We start from the raw sequence: 27,308 nt of genomic DNA on the forward strand, positions 1-27,308 counted from the left end.
AATGTAGTTGTTGTATTATATTTGGAACGTAAAATTTACTTGATGCCAAAATCCGATTTGAATGGCAGTCTAGATATTTTTGGAAATGATAAAAATCTATAAGAAAAAGACCCATATCACACTACAAACACAGTACACAACTACACATGTTGATGTATAATATAGGTAGGTACCAGTCATACCAGTGCCCTGTATATCAAAAGCTTGTAACTTGTAATACAAGTGGAAGTCCCTTTTTGACAGCTTTTGTTAGAAAGGGACTATAAGCTTTTGATAAACGGCACAGGACGTAAAAAGAAATTATACAAAAAGCGGCCAAGTGCGAGTCGGACTCGCCCATGAAGGGTTCCGTATTTAGGGGATTTATGACGTATTAAAAAAAACTACTTACTAGATCTCGTTCAAACCAATTTTCGGTGGAAGTTTGCATGGTAATGTACATCATATATTTTTTTTCATCATTCTCTTATTTTAGAAGTTACAGGGGGGGACACATTTTACCACTTTGGAAGTGTCTCTCGCGCAAACTATTCAGTTTAGAAAAAATGATATTATAGAAACCTCAATATCATTTTTGAAGACCTATCCATAGATACCCCACACGTATGGGTTTGATGCAGTGTTTGATGAAAATTTTTTTTTGAGTTTCAGTTCTAAGTATGGGGAACCCCAAAAATGTATTGTTTTTTTTTCTATTTTTGTGTAAAAATCTTAATGGGGTTCACAGAATACATCTACTTACCAAGTTTCAACAGTATAGTTCTTATAGTTTCGGAATAAAGTGGCTGTGACATACGAACGGACAGACAGACGGACAGATAGACAGACAGACATGACGAATCCATAAGAGTTCCGTTTTTTGCCATTTGGCTACGGAACCCTAAAAAGGATATGGTATGGTAGTTACTTGATAATTCTTTATAAAAATAGACATAACGCCTGAAAACATTACTAGACATAAACAGATCCTTCATTGTTGCGTATCCAAATCCCAAACTAAACGCATCACCACAAAAAACCATTAAACATGTTTATTTACTCGTCCCAGATCCCGCACGTGTGTACCATACACGTGGTGCGTCCACACAAGTAAAAAAAAAATCATTCATAACTCTATGGGACTTACGCCATTTTGGATTAACAGCAGCGTATGCGCATATATTTTAGTAATCGCATCTCAGTCGAGTCCCGAGCGCCGAGGGTGGCGCACGTGTTTTAAGTTTTAAAATGACGGGTAAATCGAATGGTACGGACGTCGGTCATATGGCCGAATGGGTGAGAGCACCACCCCCCACGGGACCTTTGATTTACAGAATTGGGAAGGCCATATATAATCCTGAAGAGAAGAGCTTTTTGGGACGCACGCCGAAACGGTGGGGTAAGTTTGAATGTAAATATTTATGTTGAGCGAACTAAGTACTTACCTTCATTTTATGTTATTGTTTTGCTTAGCAATCATAGCATAATGTTTAACTAGATACTTAGTGTTATTTTCGTTAATGGTAAATTTATTGTTATTTTGAGTTTGCCCTAAAATCTAGATGGCTCAGTATTTATTGACAAGGGGCAGGTGCTGAGTTGAGTATTATTATTTTTGGGATTATGATAATTTGGTACCTATGTTATAGCTAAAGTTGCTGCCAAGTCATGTTTTTCATTGTGTCATATTATGTATAAAAAATAATATCTGGGTGACCGAGCTTCGCTCGGAAAACATATAAAAACTCGAAAATGCGAGTTTTCCCAGAGATAAGACCTAGCTAGATCGATTTTTCGCCCCCCGAAAACCCCCGTATAGCAAATTTCATCGAAATCGTTAGAGCCGTTTCCGAGATCCCCGATATATATATATATATATATATAAATAAATAAATAAACAAGAATTGCTCGTTTAAAGGTATTAGATTAGATTAGATTAATATTTTCTTAACTTTCTTAAGTTCATCAATAGGGTAAACCCAGTCAGTGGTAAACTAAACCACACTATTTACATACTGAAATCGAATTCCTTCAGTCATGATTATGTGGTTTGATGTTGCGTACATTATGTGGTTACATAAAATTAAAAAAAGTATATTAAAATAAATAAATATTTTGTAACAAGGAAAATATTTTTTTACAACACAACATTTATGCACAATATGTTTCACTATGCTTCAACTTGATATATTAATTCAGTATAAATAAAATTAAAAATAAGTTTGATGTTTTTAATAAGGATTAACTAATAGCTTCCATCCGCTATGCTTTGGTGTATGGGCGTTAAAACCTTTCACACCGTTTTCAGCCCCTTCCCTTACGAGTTAAATTTCAAAATATCCTTTCTTAGTGGAGCTCTGCAACCTACAATATTGAAATAGTTATTTGTTTTACAAGGGGGCAAAGTTGTTGTATAACCGCTCGTGCTAATATTGATACCCGAGCAAGCGAAAGATTTAAAAAATAGGAGCAATGGAATCTTGAGCTTTGTGAGGGAAGAAAACAACACAAAACTTGCGTTTGATTACTTTGCCTCACATGTGAATAAAATCCAACTTTGCTATCAGTTTTTGAACAATCAAGAGAGCCTTTACCAGTTGGTGTGGTGAAAAAATATTAGTTGGGGGTTTATGACTTATGACATTTCGAAAACCTGGAAGTTGAGAGGTTAATAATTAATTAGTCTTATACCGTGTAATTGGTTCCCTTCGATTTTATGTCGTGGCCGTTGGTCCACCTTTTAAGTTAACATTTAACCAACTACTTATACAATTTAATCTTATAGCCGGGCCACAGCCCTTAAAAAGCACCCCTGCTATCTTTGATTTCGAGTAAAACTTGTTTTTAATCCGGTTTACTCTTACATTTTATTGGTTGACTGGTAGAGAATGCCTTAAGGCATTAAGTCCGCCATTTGTACCTTCATGTATTGTGCAATAAAGATTAAAATAAAAAATATTTACATACCGTTTATAAATATTTAAATTTTGTTTACACAATTGCATTATAAATAAGTGTAATGCGGTTTTAGGGATAAATCGAAATGTTATGTAAATTTATCATTCGTTCCATTCGCCTGTTTTTAATTTGCTAGTCAGAGTATAGGTCTCGAAGTGGTCAGCTAAGGCCTAAGGTAGACCAATTACCAAGTTTAATTCAATTTTTAAGTAAGGTGCATTCAGGTTACTTTGAAAGCGGGTCAATTATGAAAATTACAAATACTTATCTAATAAAACTAGAAGCACTTTCTACAGTAGCAACGGTAAGTTACATGCATTGGTAAGCGTCTCAGTAGCGTAGTGCCTGACCGTTGATCTCTCATCTAAAATCTCTCTAACTTCTTTTTCGTTAAATCATTTTATTTCTTTTATTTAATAAAATAACCGTGGAGACCGGATGAATGATCGAACGTCAACCAAAAAAACCTTCAATCTGATGGAACAACGAATGACAGACGAGGCGTCCCTAAATTACGCCTCACGACAACTTGCACGTTTTAGAACCATTATTTTTAAAGTAGCCCTCAAAACCTTTTATTCATTTTGGTACCCTGTACTGTAGTATGTAGGTATTTATTAGTAGCAAGTGAAATTATATTATTATATATTTCTAGGGTAAGCTATTACAAACTACATACTAGGATTAAAATTATTAACCAATTTCAAAAAGGAACGGATTTGAATATATGAAGTCAGGATCTGGATAAACAGAAGTACGAGTAAGTAACTATTGCAAGGAAGAGGAATCTCTTGTATATATTTCGCAGCATAGGTAGGCATATAAGGTAATACTCAGCTAAATAGCGATACGTTTGGACCTACACTAACCAAGTTTATCTGCAATTTGATCCGGTGTATAACATTGCACCTCGTTTCGCTCGGCTAGCGTTTCTGCTACTTATGTGGGATGTTGTTTATGTACCTATGCAGAAGCAAATAGGCAGTTCGTCTTCTGTTCCAAAATAGGAAGATGATCTCGATATTTTCCAGGCCATAATCTTCAATTGTAACCAAATAACTTCGATGCAGCTGGGTTCAGTCGCATTTCGGACCCGTGAATAAAAGTGGCGTTCATGAGATATTATGGTTTATGCGAGGGTTATTGTTTATACTATCAATAAGTTTTGTCAAAAATTTAATGCTCATTGAGACAATTCTAACAAATCCAAAATTTAGGTTGCGTTGTTTTATGGCCTTCCTGTTCTACTGTTTCTGTGGCCACCTCCTGTGCCCATCATAAGATCAGCTCGATGGTACCATCATATTGTATTGTCACTTACAGTATGTATGTGCCTTACATATGTTGAAGCTCAATTGAATAATGGGAATAAGTACCGAAGTGGGTCTAATTTAGCTTGCAAGATTTGACTCGAACAAATACATTCCTATAGGTATTACAAACATTGCAAGTTAAATAACAGCTTGTAAAATAGTCAAGTTAAAAGTATAAGTAAGCCGTTACACTGGATAAAATACTACATTAATCAATATCCACCAAACGGTACGCTGATTTTTTTAACGAATTGAAGCCCCAGTCAGATTTAACAACTTAATACGGTTTTCATCCTATTTTGATACGACCTTGAAGATCTCTCACGCTGATTGGTGCATGCGAAATGATGTGAAAGTCGTGCGTGAAGTACGCGCCAATCACTAAGACAATCGTCAATGTCGTATCAAAACCATAATTGTCAAATGAGAATCGACCTCCATCGAATACTACGCTAGGTACATTGTTGCTAATTATGCAATGGATGTAATCAATCATTAGGTACAATAATGTCATAATGGTCAATCGGTCATGTGCACAGTAGATTAACCAAGCTATTGATCAGTGATCACAATCACTCACAAGTCACAATAATGATCAGTTGATCACCGAGCATTTGCGTGTCATTTATGTAGAATTCGCGACCCGTCCCGACTTAGCACGGGTTGCACAAAAACCTTAACATTTTAACCTAAACCTTCCTCAAGAATCATGCATGCATGTGCAAGGTGTGCACCGATAATCGAAATGTTAATTAATTATCGAATAACAAGTTAATGTCCAGCTATGTGTAGTATGTAATCAGAATGTTATTTTAACAACCCAAAACAATTGGACATTCCATCTTATCTCGCTAGCCGTTATCAGGTCCAAAAGCAAGTCAAAACATTTTTATTCATTATGTTAATGAACCTACTACACAGTACACACCTTACAATGACCAAGGGCATGGAAAACAATGTGGTATTCAGTATTCATAATGTCATTTATCCAGCATTTATCACAGTGGGACGAAGTATGAAATAAAAACAATAGATACTAAACGCGATGTTTTTTTAATTAGATAACCTTATTTGTAATGTTTTGCCTCCCTCTTTCATCATCAAAAAGTTAATGTTTTACTCCAATAGCCCTTAAAAATGGTCACAGGGTCACAGATAACGCCCTAGTAAAGGAAATGATTAATTATTCGGTAATTAAAACGAACTGCGCTCGTAGGTACTACCTACTAATCCTACTATATGTTCTAGTATACTCTAATCCAATGCGTGCAGAGGCCTATTCAACAGGTATAAGTAAACTAAAATTCTAAGTACCTATTTAAAAGTATATAAAGAATCAAATCAATCAAAGTATGTATCAATAATACGCAAGGGCGTTGAATTAAAATTATTTTAAATGATTTCACTTCATTATTTTAAATGATTTTAATATGTTCGGGTCTCACGGGAGTTTTATACACCTACACATATCGAAATATCAGATAAGCTAAGCTGATATTAAACTTTCGTGAGACATATTATTTAGTTTAAGCTAAGCCGATTGAAATGCAATAGTAGATTGTTAACCAAGGGATGAAAGGCACTCACTTCTGCCGAGGTAGTTTGGCGCTCGAACGCAGTAAGAGCGCCAATAGTCCGAGGCTGAAATGATGCCTTTCACCCGAGTTAAACACTACTTTTCATTTTAAATACGAGGAAAGTAAAATGCATGTGTTTTTTTTAAACATGACTAAATAATATACATTTTTATAGTATTTTTGAGGGTACTTTCAATTAACAATATAGGCAAAAGTATCGTTATTTATGGAAAGGGGAGTCAAATATCAGAATGGAAATTGTATAACAAATTCATTTAAACCCAAATCTCAATCGCTTATTGTAAAAAAATTAATAAAATCGTACTTGGAACCTAAAATGCTCTAGTGCGCAAACGTATCATTTTCTGCATAGGTACCTTTTAGAACAACAATGACCCTCTTTCAGAGCATGAGAAATGAAAAAAAATACTTATCCTCTAGCCTAGCGTCTACCGTCCTAATACCTACTTTACTAGTGGTACTTAGGTACTAAATAGGTACCTATAGTTGCTTTTGTTTTATTTCGATCGATTTCGATGTCATGTACATGTTGAATAGGGGCCCAGGTCATTCGTCACCGCTAATAGGTCCAGCCATGTCCATAGGCAGTTAGACACAGTCATATCCAATTATCCAGGAAGTGGGGGAGTTCGGCCTTCGGCCCCACCGGGCTTCATAAATCATAAGGCATCTCCGCCTTGTAAAAGGTAACAGGATGGTAGGAAGCTAGGAATAGAGACGGGATGTCATTTATTTAATGCTAGGTTAAGTGGAGTCTAGACGGAATGATGACTTACTATATAGATATAGATTTTTAGTTTTCCTTTTTTAAGTAGTAGTTTTAGTTTTGTAGGTAGTTTTAATTTTATTTAGGTTACTTTATGTTGTTTATATATTACCTATCGTAATTATGATTACCTATTATACTTATTCTTAAACATTCATTAAATTAAAGAAAATGATAGTAAAAATAAAATAATATGGCATATATAAATATTAATAAATAAAATGTTCTCAGTTTTTTTTTATAATTTATAGATAATAGTTTGTCTGTTTAGAATTCAGCTTGTTTGTTGATCGCTTATCTATTAGCTTGTTCATATTTATTGAATATTATTCGTTTTAATTTAAGAACTAGATGTTACGAGGGGATGAATTTGTTCCGTATATGTATTATTATAATCCTGGACCTATGTAAAGAAAGTAGTCATTTTAATATTCTCTCTATATAACTAATATTGTAACAACTTATTGTAACCCATATTCCGCAAATAAACAATCATTCATTCAATTCATCATGAAATCAACCGATTTGATCAGAAAACAAAATTGGTGTCGATGACCAATATTAGTTAGAACAAATAGTTTTATGGTGATATTTGGGCGTTCTAAATAAAAAAAAGTGTCCCCAAACGCGAATATGAGTCACAAATTGGTATTCTTGCGTTCGCACCTCCATTTTATCGGTAATAATGGTAATATTGGTCATAATCGGCGATCGAAATCAGCGAGCTAAATTGGCGTTTGCAACCGCACACCGCACGGCCTGACTTGATCGGCTAATTTAATCAGATTGCCGAAAAATTATCCCGTCTGGGACAAGGCTTAAACACACACACACCTAAAACTAATTTAACGTCTCCGTTAAAACTTTTGTTAAACATTATTGTACGAATTTAATATTTCACAGCTGCTAAAATGATATATATAGTTCATCATCACCATCTCAGCCGAAAGACGTCTGCTGGCTTTGTCCAGCAGACGCCTCTCCGAAGGATCTCCATAACGACCGGTCGTAAATGATAGTTGCCATGGAATGGATCAATGCTAAAATGATAATCATATATAGGTAATTAAAACGCAAAGGTAAAAATTATTAGTAACATGTTTTAAATACTGTTCAATACATACAATTTACAGTATTATTGATTATAATTATAAAAAAAAATTGGCGGCGTTGACAATAGAGGCGTGTTACTATCCGCTTATCATTTGGGAGGCCGTATGCCTTTTTACCACCATCGTCGAAATACAATTGTAATGCTTGTCTAAATAGCTTTAGGCGTAAAATATTTGACCTCCAGAAAGATTTGTAAGATATATTTAGTCTCGGAAAATTGAATGTTTGAATATAACTTCTAAACGGCCGCTTTGATTTTTTTGCTGTAAAGGTCACATAGATTGTAAACAAATGTTGTCACTCCTGTAGACAACAGTTACCTAACCGTTTGTGCGCGATTGTGCAAGTGTGCATACAAGTACAAAGAGAATAGAAAAGGTTCCGTCCGTCCGTGGATCCGTTTATGTGGATTAAGGATTCAATCAGAACTTACGTTTATATTTAGCCTTTAGCTTAAAGACGTAACTTGAACCTAATTGCTGTGTATGACCCATTAACCTTTTGGACGCCAATGACCGATATATTCGCACCATAGGTTCAACGCCAAAGACCAATTAATCGGTCACAGACCACAGAGCAACATCGACCTAAAGTGTCATTCAATAGAACTTGCTAACTATGTAAACAAACCGCCATACTAAAATTGACACTGATTGTCAAATTACTAGTAACTTTTGTTTACATAGTTCGCAAGTTCTATTGAATGACACTTTACGTGCATATACATAAAGTTCTACTTCAGTTTTGACACTTCAATGATGTGGCGTCTGAGTGACAGCTTTTGTGTTTGACACAGCGTGGAAAAGGTTAATAGGTAGGTACATAGATAAAAAACTTCGATTGAACAACAATAAATTCAAACGGTAAGTTTTTAAAAACATAAATATACAAAAAAGCTTTGGGTGACATTGCGACTGTGTGACAACTTACAACCCCCTGTGAAACAATAGTTATTTGTTTTACAAGGGGGTAAAGTTGTTGTTAAACGCTCTCGTGCTAATATTGATACCCGAGCAAGCGAAAGATTGCAAGGAAAGACCAAGAGCGTAGCGAGTGGTTCGAAATATGGAATCTTGAGCGTTGCGAGGGTTTCAAAGCACAAGGGTTAAACACCCCCGAGTGAAACACAAAATTTTTCACCACACCAACCCGAAGCAAATATTAAATGTAAAATATCAAACAAAAACCAAATGAACGTTATTAAATATGTATATCATCCGTATCATCACTCGTAAACCTTATTACAAAAGGCATAAGGTCTACCGTTGGATAGTTAAGAGTATTGCTGTTTGTACTGTAGTAAGTAGTAAGTACCTAGTAATGTTGTGCATCAACGCGGTTTGCCTTGAACCGCAGCTTCGGACGGAGATACGGAGCAAAGGTGCGCGTGCGTCGTCGCGGCACGTGAATTTTCCGCACAGATGTGGCGACAGTGTGATAATCGCCTTAGTAAAACCCTAACCTACCATATACACAATCTATAATCACACGCATTGAGATCAGGTTTCTATACAAACGGGGCCGGGTCCGAACCATTGAGGCTGCACAATGATAGTTAGCCGCCACAAGGTCAGGCTTTGTGCCATTCTTAGGGTTATTTTGAATAGTTATTCAGTTCCCGTAAGCTTTATATAAATGTTCGTTAGGTACCGTCTGCAAAATAAACTAAACATGTTTATATTTAAATCTAATTAATTCATGGTTGCAATAAACGATTATTATGATTGTTCGTATTTGTCATGCTACTTCAGTCAACCTCAGTACTTTTTGTACCGAGACTGATTGAAATAGCAACACACGTTCGTACGTTTCCGTGAAAATACGATGGAAAATAATTATGAAGTACATCTGTACATTGTACCTGCTTGTTTGTCAGATTATCCCACGTTGCAGCGGTTACTTATGAAGATCTATATCGGTTTCAACCCGTGGGTGACATAAATATAGCTAAGTGTCGTAGGCGCGGTTACTTATCTACTTAAAAGTAGTTAAAAGTCTATCATGACCAATCATTTTCCGTGAGACAGTAATATCCTATAGGGTTAAGATTTTAAATTGCTTTTGAAGTATATAGTATAACTCTAATAATATATTTTATATACCGTACATTTTAAAACGTAACAAATATAAGAGCCTCGCTAGAGAGTACCATTTTGTACCATTTGGAGTTGAAACTCTAGGTACATGGGGTCCCAGCGCGCATAAGTTGTTCGCAGAAATCGCGAAGCGTCTGGTTGACGTAACTGGTGACCGAAGAGCTGGTGACCGAAGAGCTGGCGACTACCTCGCACAACCTATCAGCATTGCGATACAGCGAGGAAATGTCGCCAGCATCCTTGGTACAATGCCTCAAGGGCCTATTTTAGATTTAAGCTAGTTTTTAATTTTAATTTCTTTTAGTAATAGGTACCACTGTATAAATAAAATACAATAAAAATACTCTAATAATATATTTTTCACCTCAGCAGCTCGAACAAGGGTACTTTGCTACTTAAAAACAGTGAGCAAAATCGCATTTTGCTCACTGAGTGAGACAAAATGAGCAAAATGCGAATTTGCTCACTCAGTGAGCAAAATGCGATTTTGCACACTGTTTTTAAGTAGCAAAGTACCCTTGTTCGAGCTGCTGAGGTGAAAACTTAATTGTTGGTATATCTTAAGAAAACATGAGTGAATATGTAAGTGATGAAGAAGTAATACATTTTTCGGGTTCTCTAATATGTTCTCACTGCTGAGGTGAAAAGTTTTGTGAACTACACGAGATCAAAGTTATTTACATCTCGTGCGCTTTTGAGTCCCTTACTACGCTCAAGATTCTAAATTAGATTCACTCGCTACGCTCGTGAATCTATTATAGAATCTTTCGCTTGCACGGGACTCAAAATAAGCACTCGAAGAAATATCAAACTTTGATCTCTTGTTGTACAAATAACTATTATTCCTATGTTATTAAAAAGAAAGTGTAGCCACGGGCCAGCCGCATCGACGCGTCTATTCCTGGCGGCCGCATTTAGACGCTCCCATTTCTCGTCGTAAATACGTCAGCCAATCATTTATATTATATTCTTCTTATAATATTAGGTGACAGTCATATTACAGTTTTGTATCTTTTTTTAGGGTTCCGTATACCTTAAGGCTACCCAAAGGTACCCAACATTTTTATGAAATTTTCACAGATGATGCCGCTATAACAACAAATACTCGAACTAAAAAGTACGGAACCCTCGGTGGGCGAGTCCGACTAGCACTTGTTCGGTTTTTTAGAGGTTAATTGTTTTTGTTATCTTATTTTTAGGGACTAAAGTTTTTTTTCAGCTATTGGAGACTTGTTGTAATAATTGAACCATAATTTACTAACTGTAGGTACATAAATAATGCTTAATCTGGGGGCACGGCAGTGCCCCCGCCAAGACGAGCAAAGCGAAGCGCAAGGGCACTACCTACCTTTTCTCGAAGCGCTTCGTCGTTTTTTTGAACCCTATTAACTTGGGTTTGGATTATACCAGATAAACAAAACTCTCGGGATATGATGTCAATCGGCAGTGCCCCCGCCAAGACGAGCAAAGCGAAGCGCAAGGGCACTACCTACCTTTTCTCGAAGCGCTTCGTCGTTTTTTTGAACCCTATTAACTTGGGTTTGGATTATACCAGATAAACAAAACTCTCGGGATATGATGTCAATAGTGGACTTATTAAGCATAGAAATTTTCAATTGCATAGCTCTTATACTTAAGATTTTATTAATGTCTAAAAAACCCCGATTTCGTCACTGACTCACTCACTCACTGTTGATCATCAAAACCTCTAGGGTACTTCCTGAAGTCCTAGGAGGCTGAAATTTGGTATGTGAGATAGTATTAGTCCACAAACAACAAAAAAATTCAAAAATGTTAAATTATTAGCCCCTAAGGGGGTGAAAAGGGGGGTGGAATTTTGTATGGGAAATCAATAACCGCGGAACCGATTCAGTTAAAATTTGGTAAGTAGACAGTTATTGTTATGGGGAAGGATATAAAAAAGTTTCCACCCAAAAATCACCCCGTAAGGGTGAAAAGGGGTGGGGTGGAGGGGGTTGAAGTTTGTATAGGGAATCAGTAAAAAGCAGATTGTATGCCCGCAGGTACGTATTTCAGGATTTTTAATAGAAAATCACCCGCAACCCTTTAAATCAGAAGATTGTCATAAGCAACTTACAAAAAGATGTGAAATCTCACCAAAAACATTTTCATGTAAAATGTTGCCAAGACGAAACCATAAGGCTCGCACTGACAAAAAGTTATCAGATCTCTTGTAGAGCCAAGCTTCTAACTCTACAGGCCCTACCTACCTTCACAGACTCTACACCTTAGTCAAAATATGTGACTTGGCCGTTTCATTATTACAAGAACTATTTTATAATAAAAAATAATGAATAGTGAATACATTTTTCACCTTACGCCCATGATTGTGACGAAACGGTCAAGCCACATATTTTGACTAAGGTGTAGAGTCTGTGAAGGTAGGGCCTGTAGAGTTAGAAGCTTGGCTCTACAATAGATCTGATAACTTTTTGTCAGTGCGAGCCTTATGGTTTCGTCTTGGCAACATTTTACATGAAAATGTTTTTGGTGGGATTATTTGTTTCTCTATTTTGTTTTTATTTTTTTATTGTTAGGATTAGTTTGCCTTTGTTCATTTAAGTTGAAACAGTCGCCATAGTGTTTGTTTTTGACTTGTTTTAATTGTTATAGGTATTACGAGCTACGATTACCTATAATATTTAAAAGTATAGTGGCTGATTGAAGATTGAAACGACCTTTTAGTTTAAACGGCCCCAAATTAATAAAGTATCAATGTCATGCATTCCATCGTCCATTACATTACATTAAGTGGCGACGAATAGCGTAAGGTGTATTCGGGAATTTCGGGAATTGGGTAATCCCGAAAATCATTTAAAAATCACTCTCATTGCGTTGTTAAAAAGAGTCTCTTTTCAGAATCATCCACCAACTTTTTAATATGTTTAGGGTTCCGTACCCTCAAAATGTAAAAAAGGAACCCTTATTAGGATCACTTTTGTTGTCCGTTTATTTAATTACATTAATTTTGAATCGATTTTTTTATATTTTGTTTGATACACACTTAGTAAATATTTTCCTTGTGTTGGTGTGGTGAAAATTTTTGTGTTTCACTCGCTGGAAAAACTTGTTTAACCCTCGTGCCTTGAAACCCTCGCAACGCTAAGATTCAATTTTTCGAATCATACGCTTGCTCGGGTATGAATATTAGCATGAGAGGTTAAACAACAACTTTGCCCTCTTGTAAAACAAATAACTATTATTTAACTTTAACTTTGACTGTGATAAATAATTAACAAAAACCTCCAATATTCCAGGAATAGTGATAACATTCTACCTGGTGTTCTACGCGGTGCTGGCACTAATGTTCGCTATCTGCATGGGGGGCCTACTTCTCAGCCTGAACAAGGACCGCCCTACCTACACACTGGACCAGTCTCTCATTGGTAAGTGCCTATCCACCTATACTATCTAGACCAGCCGGCCTAGCCAAGGTGACAATCGCTATCGCTTCGACAACGAAACGCTTTGTGTTTCTCTATATCTCTTCCATATTAGTGGAACAGTGACAGTTGCGTTCGCTAGGGAGCGTTAGCGATTGACATGTTGTCTACGGGGCCAGCGGCAGCATGGTTCCATTTTTATCGCCTGTCACTATGCCCGTCACTTCCGCACTTACATACTTTTTAGAACGTGACAGGCATGGTGACAAGCGATAAAAAGTCAACCGCAGTATTAATCACCATTTTTAGGAAGCTCAAAGAGCCGCGAATGGTGTTTCCAGGGGTCTAAGAACTCCCAAGTGTTCATTTTTTGGGTTCCGTACCCAAAGGGTAAAAAACGGGACCCTAATACTAAGAGTCCGCTGTCCGTCTGTCTGTCCGTCCATCTGTCTGTCTGTCGCCAGGCTGTATCTCATAAACCGCGATAGCTAGGCAGTTAAATTTTTTACAGATTATGTTTTTCTGTTACAAAAACAAAATAAAATAAATATTTAAGTGGGGCTCCCATACAATAAACGTGATTTTATTTGCTGTTTGCGTAATGGTACGGAACCCTTCGTGCGCGAGTCTGTCTCGCACTTGGCCGGTTTTATTTAGTACGTTTTATTATGCTTGTTTTCGTTTATTTCATTTAGTTTTTAATAAATAATAAAAATATTTCAGGTTCAAATCCAGGTGTCACAGCGCGCCCTCTACCGGACACGGGCGAACTAAAGATCGACCGCAGTGATGCCAACTCAACCGACGAGTACGTTGACCAGCTGAACAACTTTTTTGCGCGTAAGTTTATTCTTATTATTTAAAACATAATTTGCGAAAAGTTGTAAACCAGTCGACTGTTTTAATCGCTTATTACGCTCACGTAGCATCAACTTTAAGGTACGGGGTTATACAATGGGTAAAACATATGCCGATGCTACCTGTAGGTACTTCGTCCGGCCAATCCCTTTTGAAACTTTTCGCGGGCAAAATAGGGTAGGTATTTGAGTACTAGTCAAATCAGTTTCTTTTTCCGAGCTATCAAAACGATTTTGCTATTATAGAATTTATATGAAACAAACTAAACGTCACAATCAAATAGGTAACCTACCTACTCTTTATAGTTAGAAATTGTTAAAAATTACTGCTGTCTACGTTTCTCTATTAGTCTTCTGATGCTTTATTTCATGCATGGTGTAAAATATTTATTTTAAATACAGTCAAATACCCTATTGGCACCTTACGGGCCAGATAGCCCGCGTCCATAATCTAGATTAGATTAGATTAGATTCATTTATTTCTTATTGATAATGTACATTAAATTTTACATGTCAAAATAAAATGCATTCACAAAAAGATCGTCACAACACAATATCAATAATAATAATTAATAAAATAATAATCTAAAAAATAAAACAGTAATATAATATAAATCGACCACTTTCTATAAAATAGAAATGAGTAAACAGTAAAGTAAAAATCAGTCAAATTATTTAAGATCATAAAAAATAAAAATGTCCAAAGTAATTATAAAAATATTTAAGATATACTATGGTTCTTGTTGCAGCGTACGTAACCGACCCGCTGTACGGGCATGCGGAGTGTGTGCCTGCGGACAACTACGGGTACCCGGACACTCCGTGTCTTTTCCTCAAATTAAACAGAGTATGTTTCATTAATGTCGTTGAACTGAAAAGTTTGCAGTTGTTTTATTTTTAACAGACTTCAAAAAACCGGGCAAGTGCGAGTCGGACTCGCGTTCCAAGGGTTCCGTACATTAAGTCCGACTCACGCTTGACTGCGCACTTCTAATAGGTTTTCCTGTAATCTATAGGCAAATAACTATTTAGTGTATTTTTTTACATACGCACAATAATATAAATCTTACAAGCTAAAAATTATTTCGGCGACACGGTGGTTTTCTGCTGTGTCGCAACTCGCATGTTCCGTGTAGGATTAGGCAGATTCCCACGGAACCGCCGAAACACCACACCCTTCGGCCAGGGGGCCGATTTTTGAATTTCGATCGCTCGATTTCGTCACTCGAAAATTGGTGGAAAACGGCGAAATGCTGATTTTTGAAAGACGAGCAATAGAAATTGGGAATCTAGTGGTATTGACCACTCGTTTTCAATTCTATTAGTAGAATTTACATGCCTAGTAGTGGAGATATTACTGAACGAAATACACGAAATCGAGCGGCCGAATTTCAAAAATCGGGCCCCAGAAGTCTGCGCTGGCGATGGTTTCCAGCAGCGGCCGCGGCACACATCACTACATAGTATAAAACAAAGTCGCTTCCCGCTGTCTGTCCCTATGTATGCTTAGATCTTTAAAACTACGCAACGGATTTTGATGCGGTTTTTTTTAATAGATAGAGTGATTCAAGAGGAAGGTTTATATATAATTTGTTAACCTGTGCGAAGCCGGGCGGGTCGGTAGTGAGAAATAAAAAGAATATAAAGGAGAAGTCCTAAGTATGCTGATGCTGATAACATAATACTGTGTGTTTCAGATAATCGACTGGGAACCCCACTATTACGACGACGCCGCCAGTCTGCCTGAGGACTTCCCTGCGGAGCTGGCTGACCACATCAAGAATCTGACTACTCCGGCAGAAGTAAGTGGATCAGTTTACCTACAAGTAGACGGTTTTATCTTCATAGAAAGAAAGCTGAGAATAAAATAGGAGTAGGTAGGTAAAGAAAATCCTCGCTTTTGAAATATGAATGCCGCCCTAGTGCGGTAATTACCACAATATGTCGAAAATTTAAAGGGCCATATGTTGCATATGTACTGTAACACGTTGTATAATACACGTGCGAAAAGTTAATTCGCCTACTTTACACGTAAATTTCCTACTTTTCACATTTGTAGGTACTATACATAGGTATAAACAAAAGGTTGCGTTGTTTTATCACAGAGTTCATACTTCATATGTCCTCCTTCTGTGTCCATCATCAGATCAGCTCGATACCATTGTCGCGGAGCTAATAGATTTAATATCAAATGTAATATTCATATACATATTCATAGCGACATAAGAACACACAATAATTATAGTATGATAGTAACCCGAGAAAGCAAGCTTGCCTATTAATTATTATCTTACTAGAGTCTTTACTACAACCATTGCATCATCTCTCTCTCTCTCTTACTGATAACCAGATACACACTCTGGTGACGGAGGACATGTACTCTCTCAGTCCTCCTCGGGTAACCCCTCTTGGTCTTGCCTGACACTCTGCCTCGGCCTGGCAAGACCCATACATACTATGAGCATGGTGGCGGGAACCTCTTGTTCCCTGACGGGCCTCCAACCATCCCCAAATAGCTCGCCTCTTCCTCCATAGACACACCATGCTCCTCTATAGGTTACCCTCTCTTACTCTCAGTCATGGCTTCGGGCCTTACGCTAAGCTTGACGCCAGCTGCCTGACAGCCCTATACATGATGCCTCTGGCCAGATACTTTAGGCCAGGAACTAAACTGTACATAAGTCTTATGAAAGCTTGCCATCTCAACATTACCGTCACACCATCGATAATGACTATTAAAGGGGAAACTCACCAAGAGTAGCTGGCTCTGTACACTGCTCATACCATAAGCAGTCTGCACCTGTTTCCATCAGGTCTCCTTGCCTCTCCTATAAGTATTACCTTTTCTTTTCCTCACTTATTCTTCTCGCGCCGCCGTTACGACTCGATATTCAACTATTTCTTTTTCAGCTCAGTGTTACCATGATGTAAAAAGCGAATGACAGTTACCTGTATTATTGGTCCGTATCGCGCATCATCGCGACAACCATAATATTGCATTGTCACTGTCAAATATGTTTGTGAAGATTTCAAAATAAAAGCTTGTAAAATGTAACAACAGCTCACTGCATAACATAAACGCTGCGTCAAATTCCGATGTGATGTCTGAACCGTTATACTTGTACCGTTGTAGTACTTAAGTCACTAAATAGTATACTCGTAAAACAAAGTCGCTTCCCGCTGTCTGTCCCTATGTCTGCTTAGATCTTTAAAACTACGCAACGGATTTTGATGCGGTTTTTAGGGTTCCGTACCCAAAGGGTAAAAACGGGACCCTATTACTAAGACTCCGCTGTCCGTCCGTCCGTCCGTCCGTCCGTCCGTCCGTCTGTCACCAGGCTGTATCTCACGAACCGTAATAGCTAGACAGTTGAAATTTTCACAGATGATGTATTTCTGTTGCCGCTATAACAACAAATACTAAAAACAGAATAAAATAAAGATTTAAGTGGGGCTCCCATACAACAAACGTGATTTTTGACCGAAGTTAAGCAACGTCGGGCGGGGTCAGTACTTGGATGGGTGACCGTTTTTTTGCTTGTTTTGCTCTATTTTTGTTGATGGTGCGGAACCCTCCGTGCGCGAGTCCGACTCGCACTTGGGGCCGGTTTTTTTAATATATAGAGTGATTCAAGAGGAAGGTTTTTGTATGATTTGTTAACCCGTGCGAAGTAGTTTGTTGCCGGTCCCATAATGGGATACCCTCCTCCAATTGAGGGGGGATTTAAATCTTCTCGGGGCAGAGGTGTAGGGTTGGAGCCGGTCTACCTAGCTTTATTTGACGTTCATAAGCGCATTGTAATTATGCCTACTTGAATAAACTATATTTTATCTTTATCTTATCTTAGAAGCCGGGGCGGGTCGCTAGTAGACAATATACTTGTATTTCCAGCGTTCCCGGGTGTGGGCGTGGTGTTGGGACGAAAACCACCAAGTGGAGTTGGAGTACCCGTGGGGACGCGCGTTACCCGCCTTCCAGACCTACAAGGCTGGTGCTACGTATAGGAACCCTATAGTAGCTGTCAGACTCAAACAAGGTACCTATTATTATTATTGGGGTGGTATCGGCCCTTTGAGTGTCACGTCGACCAAGTATTGATCTATTGTGACGGCCCTTTAAAATTTATTACTAATGCCCGCTGCATCCAGAAAATTACAGATGCTTTGGGCCGTAACTATCTGTACCTCATAGGGTTGCAATACATGATGTCCTAAGTAGGTACATTTTTGACATTAGTGGGTAAGGTACCTAATAGTAGCTCTGTGAACTGTAGACCTCGCGAACCCCCATGGCTGCACCCTTTTGTAAAATTTCCAAAATGTGAATCGAAAAAAAAATTTTTAGGGTTCCGTACCCAAAGGGTAAGAACGGGACCCTAATTAGGTACTAAGACTTCGCTGTCCGTCTGTCTGTATGTCATGAACCGTGATAGCTAGGCAGTTGAAATTATCACAGATGATGTATTTCGGTTGCCCTATAACAAAAAATATTACTAAAAACAGAATAAAATAAATATGTAAGGGGGGCTCCCATACAACAAACGTGATTTCTGTGCCGTTTTTTGCGCAATGGTACGGAACCCTTTGTGCGCGAGTCCGACTCGCACTTGGCCGGTTTTTATTTTTATCGGATGCTGCTCTCAAAATTTTACGAGAATCGGTGAGAAATGAGACCTGTAGAGGAGACAGGAACAAATATTTGTGTGATGAACACATACATGTGAAAACAAATAAATGCCCTTACCGGGATTCGAACCCAGGACCATCGGCTTCACAGGCATGGACACTACCCACTAGGCCAGTCCGTTCGTCATAATCCTGTTATTATTCAGTTTCAGTTTTTATTTTTATTTTCGTGTTTTTTTTTTTTTTTTCTGTTCCAGTGACCAACAGCACGGTGATACGCTGCCGTCTCCTTGCCAAGAACATCATCTATAACAAGAGCTTGAAAGAACCATCTGGCTACGCACGTGTCATTATAAATGTTGTGAGCGGAACCCCAGCTAACGGTGAAATTACTGAGCAGGCTTAAAGCTGTAATCTGCACCAGTCAACATGTGAACTAAACGGGTCTCTATTGTTTCCCAAAAAGTTTTATGTCATACAATACGATACAATACAAATACTCTTTATTGCACACCCCAATAAAAGAAAACAATCCAAAAAGAAAACAGAAACACAAGTAGAGGTAAACCAAAGGCGGTCTTATCGCTAAAAACCGATCTCTTCCAGACAACCTTTGGGTAGCGGTCTAGCGGTTTGGGTCATAATGAATTATTTGCCCGCATTTTCGTTAGTCATAATTCATAAATTTTGATCAGAAACGCGTCACTTTTCAGGATTGCCATAAAACAAACCTAACCTAACCTAGCTACATATCTATAGGATAACCTTACGATAATCCTGAAAAGTTAACGGTTTCTGTTTTATTGACTAATGCTAATATGACAAACAATACATTATGACTTAAAACTTTGTGGGAAAGAAAGGGACCCCGAAATAAACATAATCTACATCAAATTATGTGACCATTCATAGCAAACTTATCATACCTACCTACCATACTACTTGTATATATACACCTTATAAAACAATGTCCCCCGTCTGTCTGTTTGTATGTATGTATGTTCGCGATAAACTCAAAAACTAATGAATGGATTTTCGTGCGGTTTTCACCTATCAATAGAGTGATTCTTGAGGAAGGTTTAGGTGTATGATTTGTTAAGGTTTTGTCTAACCCGTGCGAAGCCGGGGCGGGTCGCTAGCTCGCTAGTGTATTTATAAAGGAGAGGAGAGGCAGAGGGGAGGTTGTTGTATCAATTTAATTAATTTGTTGATAGTTGATCAGTTGATCACGGGATCCCTTGATTGGGATACACATTTCCTAGTAGTTCGTTTTGTTTGTAGAACGTATAATCAGCAGCAGAAATAGCTAGGCGGGTGAGGTGATCAAAATTATCCCAACACAACTATTTGGTCACCGACCCACTTAGCTGCTAACTCTACTTTTCAATGAGGACTTCGAAATCGGCATAGAATCTCAACAAAGAATTAAAAATCTCAGATTGTTAAACATTAATCGTAACTAGTAGACCTAGGGCCTAGCCAAGTTGACAATCGTTTGCGCTATATACGATAATGAAACGCTATCTGTCTCTCTATCGCACTAATAAGGTACAGGTAAGGTACAGAAAGTTCGTTGTCGTAACGCAAACGATTGTCATCTTGGCTAGACCGACCTATGCGCATAGCCAACGTGCAATCGTTAACGCTCCGTAGCAAACGAAACGCAACTGTCACTGTCGCACTAGTGTGGAAGAGTAATAGAGACAGATGGATACGATACGCTATGGAGCGTTAACGATTGACACGTTGGCTACGCGCCCGAGTAGTAGGTCGTAGGTCGCATATGTATCGTATACAACGTTTTGCAGTAAATACGTTAGGGCCCTTTGAACTTTCGACGTAGTCACTACGTAATGTGCTAATTATCGCACTAGTGCGGTAAAGTAGCCAAAGTAGGTACCATACATATGTTACCTACTGTAAAATAATCAATTAATTTTGAAAAAGTGCACGATAATTCTCCTGGATGAAAGTATGATTTACATGAAGCGATTTATTTTATATTACTTATTAGATTCCTTAGTAATAATGTGCCTGTCTTAGTACAAAGTTTTTTGTAATTAGTAATTGTACATATTTATGTATAAGCTTATTTTGTAAAATAAACTTATTAAAATAACTGTTTTTTACTTCACTGCCGAATAAATTACCGATTTGAAGTGGTATCTAAACCTTAACCTTTTGGACGCCAATGACCGATATATCCGCACCGTAGGTTCAACGCCAAAGACCGATTAATCGGTCACAGACCACAGAGCAACATAGACCTACGTGCATATGCATAAGGTTCAATTTCAGTTTTGATACTTCGGTGATGTGGCGTCAGCGTGATAGCTTTTGTGTTTGACACGGCGTCGAAAAGGTTAAACCCTCGCAATGCTCAGATTCCACTTTATGAACCACGGGTGTAGTGAATGTTTGAAATCTTTTCTTTCATTATAATTATAAAGCTAAACAACAACTTAGCTCCCTTGTAAACACCATAAGGGTTGTACCTTTTTGGAACCCTAAAAATAACTAGGTACATAGAGTTAGACCAAGAAAAGTCTGCAGCGATTTTGATAGCCCACGCAGTGCAAGTGTTATTTATACGTCATAATTTCATAGAAGTTTGACGTTTAAAATGACACGTGCACTGCGTGGGCTATCAAATCCGCTGCAGACTTTTCTTGGTCTGACTCTATTATATTTTATGTAAAAATAAGAAACTATTAATCACTTACCTTCAACTTGACATCATGTGGTCAAGGCCTGTAATAATGGAACTAGATACAAAACCACCTTCTATAACAACCTGAATCACTTCAGAATTTACTTCTAAATTGCACTTAATTCCTTTTTACTTAAGGTTTACTTTCTAAAAACATAGAACTTTCTAAGATAGTTCCTTACCGAGCAGTGTCTTTATTAACAGCCTATATCATCCACCAATCCTTTACAAAATTCAACCTAAACGCATTACAAACAGGGTTCATTTTCAAATGACGCTCAATGTTAGTTTTCACGCGAGCAAGTAACGTAACAGACGCGTCAGTTCTATGGAATGAGGCCTTTTTGGTTTTCAGTGTTGTGTTCACTTGTTTTTATGTACAGTGCGGGTGTGGTTATATGAGATGGCTTGGGCTAATTGGTAAGGCTGGGCGGGCGGTGGCGAGCGGTTCTGGGCGGTTTATTCTAAGAATATATAGGACAGAGGCGTTGGTGGCCTGTGCGTACGAGACACGAGTGTTGGGGTGTTTTGAAAGGAAATTTATTAATTTTGGAAATGGAGATTCTCGTGCCCTATAAAATTCAAGAAGTTTTTAATGTTGGCGTACCAGTAATTGTGACTAGGTATCATACGAACCAAATGGTAAACAGTAGGTATATGATAGCGAACATTTGTTAGTGTATAAAAAGTACCTACTCCCACATTTACTCTTAGTTATTATTTATTTTCATCGTAAAAGAGTAATAAGCGTTTCAGAAATAATCAGTCCTAAAAAAAAAATATTGTTAATCAACCGACTTACCAGTCAATTAGAAAAGCAATTAAAATAGAATAATTTTCATGTTGTATAAAACAAATAACATTTTACACACCTACACTTTAAATCTATGATAACCAAATAATACCATTTGTATTATGTGACTGTTTGTGTTCTAAATAAATTCAATAAATAAATAAATCTTGCCTCACAGAGGCACGTAGCTCGTAGCCACAAACCAACCCAATCCATCTACTCACATCTATGCCACTTACTGCAACAAGTGCCGTCTTCACTCGCAATCCGCAAGCGAGCCGCGATGGACGCACTCAAGCCTCACTGAGGCAGGCATAGACTATAAAAAAAATATTAAAATAGACTTGTCACAGTATATTTTTTTATGGTTTACGAGATATTTAAGTTAGTTTATTAACCATGGGTGCAGACAGGCCTAATGGCGTGGCCAACTATTGTAGGAGGCCGCCGCAGCGTCCACTGTTGCAGAAATTGAAGTATGCTATATGGAACCCTGAGGAAGGCACGTTTTTGGGACGCACGCCGCATAGATGGGGTAAGTTTAATAAGTTAGAATTAGTAGTAAGGGGATATACAGCGTGCTTCCTGTAACTAACTGACCAACATTTGTTCAGCAACTTTTGAAAATAACTCATGTTTTGATTTTTATTACACTTATAATTTATTCTAAGACGCAATGTATTGCAAATTGTGTTATGTTTAAAGCGTGACAAGCAACGTCAAACACACTGATGTCAGCGTATATTGAAGGCAATATTTATTTTGTATGAGGAAGTCTAAAGGATTCATTATTTTTAAAAGTTGCTGAACAAATGTTGGTCAGTTTGAGGAGTACAGCCTTTAGTTTAATTTATTGCTCCTATTACATGAAGCACCCTGTATAACTTGTTTCCTACTAGTTTGTTGCCGGTCCCATATTGGCATACCCTCCTCGAATTGAGGGGGGATTTAAACATTCATTTTGGAAATATAAATTTTCCAGTGTTGGATACTTCCCAACGGCACATCAATATGCCTTTAGGAAGAAAAAGCTAAGAGTTGAACGACGATGGCCATGACCACCCCTGGTAGAAAAGTATTTTTTAAGAAGCTAAAGAAGGCAGGGGCGTTAATTTACCCTAGGGCCAAGTAGGCCATGGGTTTTTACTTATATGAGATACATTATCGTCAATTAGGCGGCGAATCTAACTGGCCCGGGGCGCCAAATCTTTAAAATACGCCTCGCCTGCTTGTATTATATGCGTTTGTATAACTAATGTCTTCGGCTATCACAGCGTACGCTGTTCAATGCAAAGATAGGGTGAGACGAATCAATTTAAGCCTTAAAGCAACAAGTTTATTGCCTAGCACTACCATTTACATCAGTTTTTCATGATGGCTACAGTGGTTGCTCCTGAATAAGTTACTTGGCCCTTGGTCGTTAACGACCAACCCTAAAACCCTGAGTCAGAAACCTTCGTAAGCCAAGAATAGTACCGTTGAAAGATGTTTTAAAAATACATTCAAGCGACGGCGATTTAATCGTCTTACAGGTATTTTTCGCATTTTCATTGGAGAACAAAACTTACAGATTTTCCTTCGTCCTTGGCCGCCTGTCAAACCCACAAATAACTATAACTACTGTAACTAAAGGTACTAGAAAACGTTCCTTTTATTCAGCACTTTCAGCGGTCAATTAGCTTCAGTTCAACGTTAACAGCGCCATTAAAGTCAAGAGTTGGCTGGTCCGTAGTGAGTTTTGTATAAAGCAGACGAATATATATATGTCGGCGGCCGATTGTAAGATCAGGCAGATCGTAATGTTCCTGTGTAATGTTTTGACGATAGTGACATTAAACCAATATACTGGGTCAACCAAATCTTGTCAGTAAATAGGAACAAAAAAAACTATACTCATCCTTTTCTTTTGGGTGCTAGTACTAGTGTGAGACAAAGATAGTATGATTCTCTCTGTCTATGTTTGAAATCAAACAGACCTTTGACACACTATAAGTAGGATAGGTTCGTTAGGTTGCTTTAGATGCCCGATGGGCAAACTGCCCAGAAATAGGAGCCCCGCGTAGCGGGGCTCCGTCGACTCAGGAAACGGGTCAAAGATTTTCATGTTTCACGATATGCCTAGGAATTTCACGATATGCCTGATCTTACGATCGGCCGCCGACATATAAGGTACTGGCGAGTAAACAATTGTATAAGTAAATAGAAAGTAGCTTTAGGTATTTAACGTTCATAAGCGCATTGTGATAGGTACAGTCAGCAGCAGAAGTTGCTAAGCGGGCGAGGTGTTCAAAGTTCAAAATGATCTTGACGCGACGTTATTGTTAAGAGAATATAAGAGCGTGTCAAGTTCATTTTGAACACCTCGCCCGCTTAGCAACTTCTGCTGCTGATGCTGACTGTATATAATATAACTTGAATAATCTTTGTAGGTCGTTCAAAGAGGCTCTAGCTTTTTAATAACTACGTGATACATCAATTGCGTTCACATATTTTTAAACACATCATCCGTGTATATGACGAACATATTACTACATATCCGTAAGTACATGAGTCAGTAATGGATTGTGTACAGGATTTACATGAATCACTCAAAGCGGGTTATTTTGGACTTCAACCAGATCATAGCTAAGATGGATTTACTGCTGAAAGCACTGAAATATTTGCACCGGCTAAAAATATGATTATACAGTATCTTTCAGTTACATTTTTAATTGAAAAAAAAAACATACCTACTCGTACTTAGTTCAGATACTTCATCCCATTGTCTTTAAGTGGCCCACAAATGGTCTCGCCGGAAGACCAACGCTGACTTTCGGGTTAGCATTATGCTGAGGCGGATTATTTCGTGGTAAACTATATAGAAGTTATATAGGGAACTCTTGAAACATTATAGGCACATTTTTAGTAGCATTGGTATGGTTACCGATTGTCGCACATCTTAGGAAAATATCGAAATGGTACTTGCATTAAAATAGCTCAGCACTGGTAGTAAAACCACCGTTTCTACGGTTCCATTAGTGTGGAGTATACCTACAGAGGAGTGCGTCACGAGTTTACGTCTTCCACAAATAGTAGTGACCTCGCAATAGTTTCATATTCATACATACATATAAACATGCGCTTCCGCCCTAGGGAGGAGAATTCCATTTTGTAAAATATGGATCAAAGCTGGATACTTATAAGGTAAAGGTCTCAGGAGGTCCCTTTGTTTCCCATAAAGTTTTAAGTCATAATGTATTGTTTGTCATATTATCATTAGTCCTATACCTAACTGAAACCGTTAACTTTTCAGAATTTTCGTAAGGTTATCCTATAGATAGGTTAAATTGAGGGGTTTTAGTCGGTAAACCTGGGGCCTCATTAGCCCACAACAGGGAGTCCACATAACCATCTAGGGTTGCCAGATCGAAAGGCGCTATTATCGGGAAAAAATATAAATTTTTCGGGATTATGGGACTTAAGTCAGGAAAAAACCATTCAAATGAAAGTAATTGTATTAAAAACAACGATATTTTACATTATTGGCACTACGTCAGTAACCATCCCGGTCCGTTCCCGCGCCGGGTGGTATGCGTATAAAGCATTTTCCACTCATAAAAAAAGGTTAGGTTTGTTTTACGGCAATCCTGAAAAGTGACGTGAACCAAATACATACTACGACTAACTAAAATGCGGGCAAACAATGCATTATATTATGACTTAATTTTTTTGGGAAACAATAGAGACCCCGTCTCCACCTGTGGTATTCCACCTGTCCAATTTCTTTGTCCAATGTGTGTTTTGTCTCACATTTTGCTTGAGAGAGAGAGTGAGACGCCATGAGATTGGACAAACATATTGGGCAGATGGAATACCACCCTAAGTTATGTCCAATATTCTACACCATGTTTTATTTAATTTATTCAGAACAGATACAGACATACATGATACATAAGTTAGAAGTGCATAATAGGTACGCACATAATTTTTCCATGTAGTTTTAATGTTTCAATGTCAAACGGGCTTAGCGTAATTAAGTGATGTATGAACATTGTATGAAGGATCAAACTTTAGTCTCAGTTGATTTGCCGTGAATGTAAATTTACACCTGGGGCCCGTTTCTCAAAAGCTTGTAACTTGTGATGAATGCAAGTGGAAGTCCCTTTCTAACAAAAGCTGTCAAAAAGTGCAATCCGCTTGTATTACAAGTTACTAAGCTTTTGAGAAACGGGCTCCTGATCTGATTGTGACGTTTTATTTAGGTTAGCTACAGCCTAATGAAATCTCTTGATAGCAACACGCAGACCTAAACATACTGTCCTAGAAATAAGGCATCGTTTGCCAGTAATGGCCAGTATATTGAAGGTTGGTTGATTCAGTTGGTTGTCGGGCAGTTTGAACTAGCTCGTAAGGGTTGCGACCCAAACCTCGACCCTGCTCTAATGATGTTAATGTAATGCCTGCATTGAAAGTGTGAAGGTTACTTTGACAGCGTCCGCCATAACACCTATAGTTGTCCATAGCACTATAGGCACGACTACTAACGACGACTTTAGGTGTTCTTGGCGTTCAAAAGGTTAAAACTGAGGAACTACCGCGAAAACCAAATTTCGCAAATTGCGGGCATTATTCTCTGTCACTCTAATTACGCCTTCATTGGAGTAAAAGAGAAAGATCCCCGCAATATGCGAAATTCGGTTTTCGCGGTAGCCCCTCTGCTCGGAGCAGTCGCGTCGTGGAAGCCTTCACATGCTTTCTCGCCGGGCCGTGTCCGGGCCGGTCGAACGGGCCGTTTCTATGACAATGACAGGTGATCACGTGATAGAAAACGAAGCTCTGGAAGTTCCGGCCCTGACACGGCCCGGTTTAACGTGAGTCATCCTTAAAGGGACCCACTGATTAACAGGCTGCCGGACGGTATCGGCCTGTCAGTTGTTCGGAGCTGTCAACTTTTTGTTCTAACTGACAGGCCGTTACCGTCCGGCGGACTGGTAACCTTTAGACTGCTTGGAACAGTCAAGGCACTGAGTAGAATACCACTGCCATTACTTTGTGGATACAAATCAAAATGTACAAATTTCAGTTTTTATGGCTCTACTTTCAAGTCTATTCAACC

General features: G+C 38.1%; 1 protein-coding gene across 1 annotated transcript in view; it reads left to right on the forward strand.

Moving 5' to 3' along the window:
- The first annotated feature begins 1,171 nt into the window (after positions 1 to 1,171).
- LOC134648285 (sodium/potassium-transporting ATPase subunit beta-2-like) overlaps positions 1,172 to 27,308 on the forward strand; it is a 33,440-nt gene continuing 7,303 nt past the window's right edge. The window contains exons 1-9 of the mRNA XM_063502776.1: positions 1,172 to 1,378; positions 13,102 to 13,230; positions 13,951 to 14,067; positions 14,834 to 14,931; positions 15,782 to 15,886; positions 17,977 to 18,121; positions 18,968 to 19,110; positions 21,804 to 21,840; positions 22,599 to 22,748. Of these exons, the coding sequence (XP_063358846.1) occupies positions 1,228 to 1,378; positions 13,102 to 13,230; positions 13,951 to 14,067; positions 14,834 to 14,931; positions 15,782 to 15,886; positions 17,977 to 18,121; positions 18,968 to 19,110; positions 21,804 to 21,840; positions 22,599 to 22,748 (1,075 nt within the window). The 5' untranslated portion in view covers positions 1,172 to 1,227. The remainder of the gene's footprint in view (positions 1,379 to 13,101; positions 13,231 to 13,950; positions 14,068 to 14,833; positions 14,932 to 15,781; positions 15,887 to 17,976; positions 18,122 to 18,967; positions 19,111 to 21,803; positions 21,841 to 22,598; positions 22,749 to 27,308) is intronic.

Source organism: Cydia amplana, chromosome 5, assembly GCF_948474715.1.
Source record: "Cydia amplana chromosome 5, ilCydAmpl1.1, whole genome shotgun sequence".
In the NCBI taxonomy this organism is placed as follows: Eukaryota; Metazoa; Arthropoda; class Insecta; order Lepidoptera; family Tortricidae; genus Cydia; species Cydia amplana.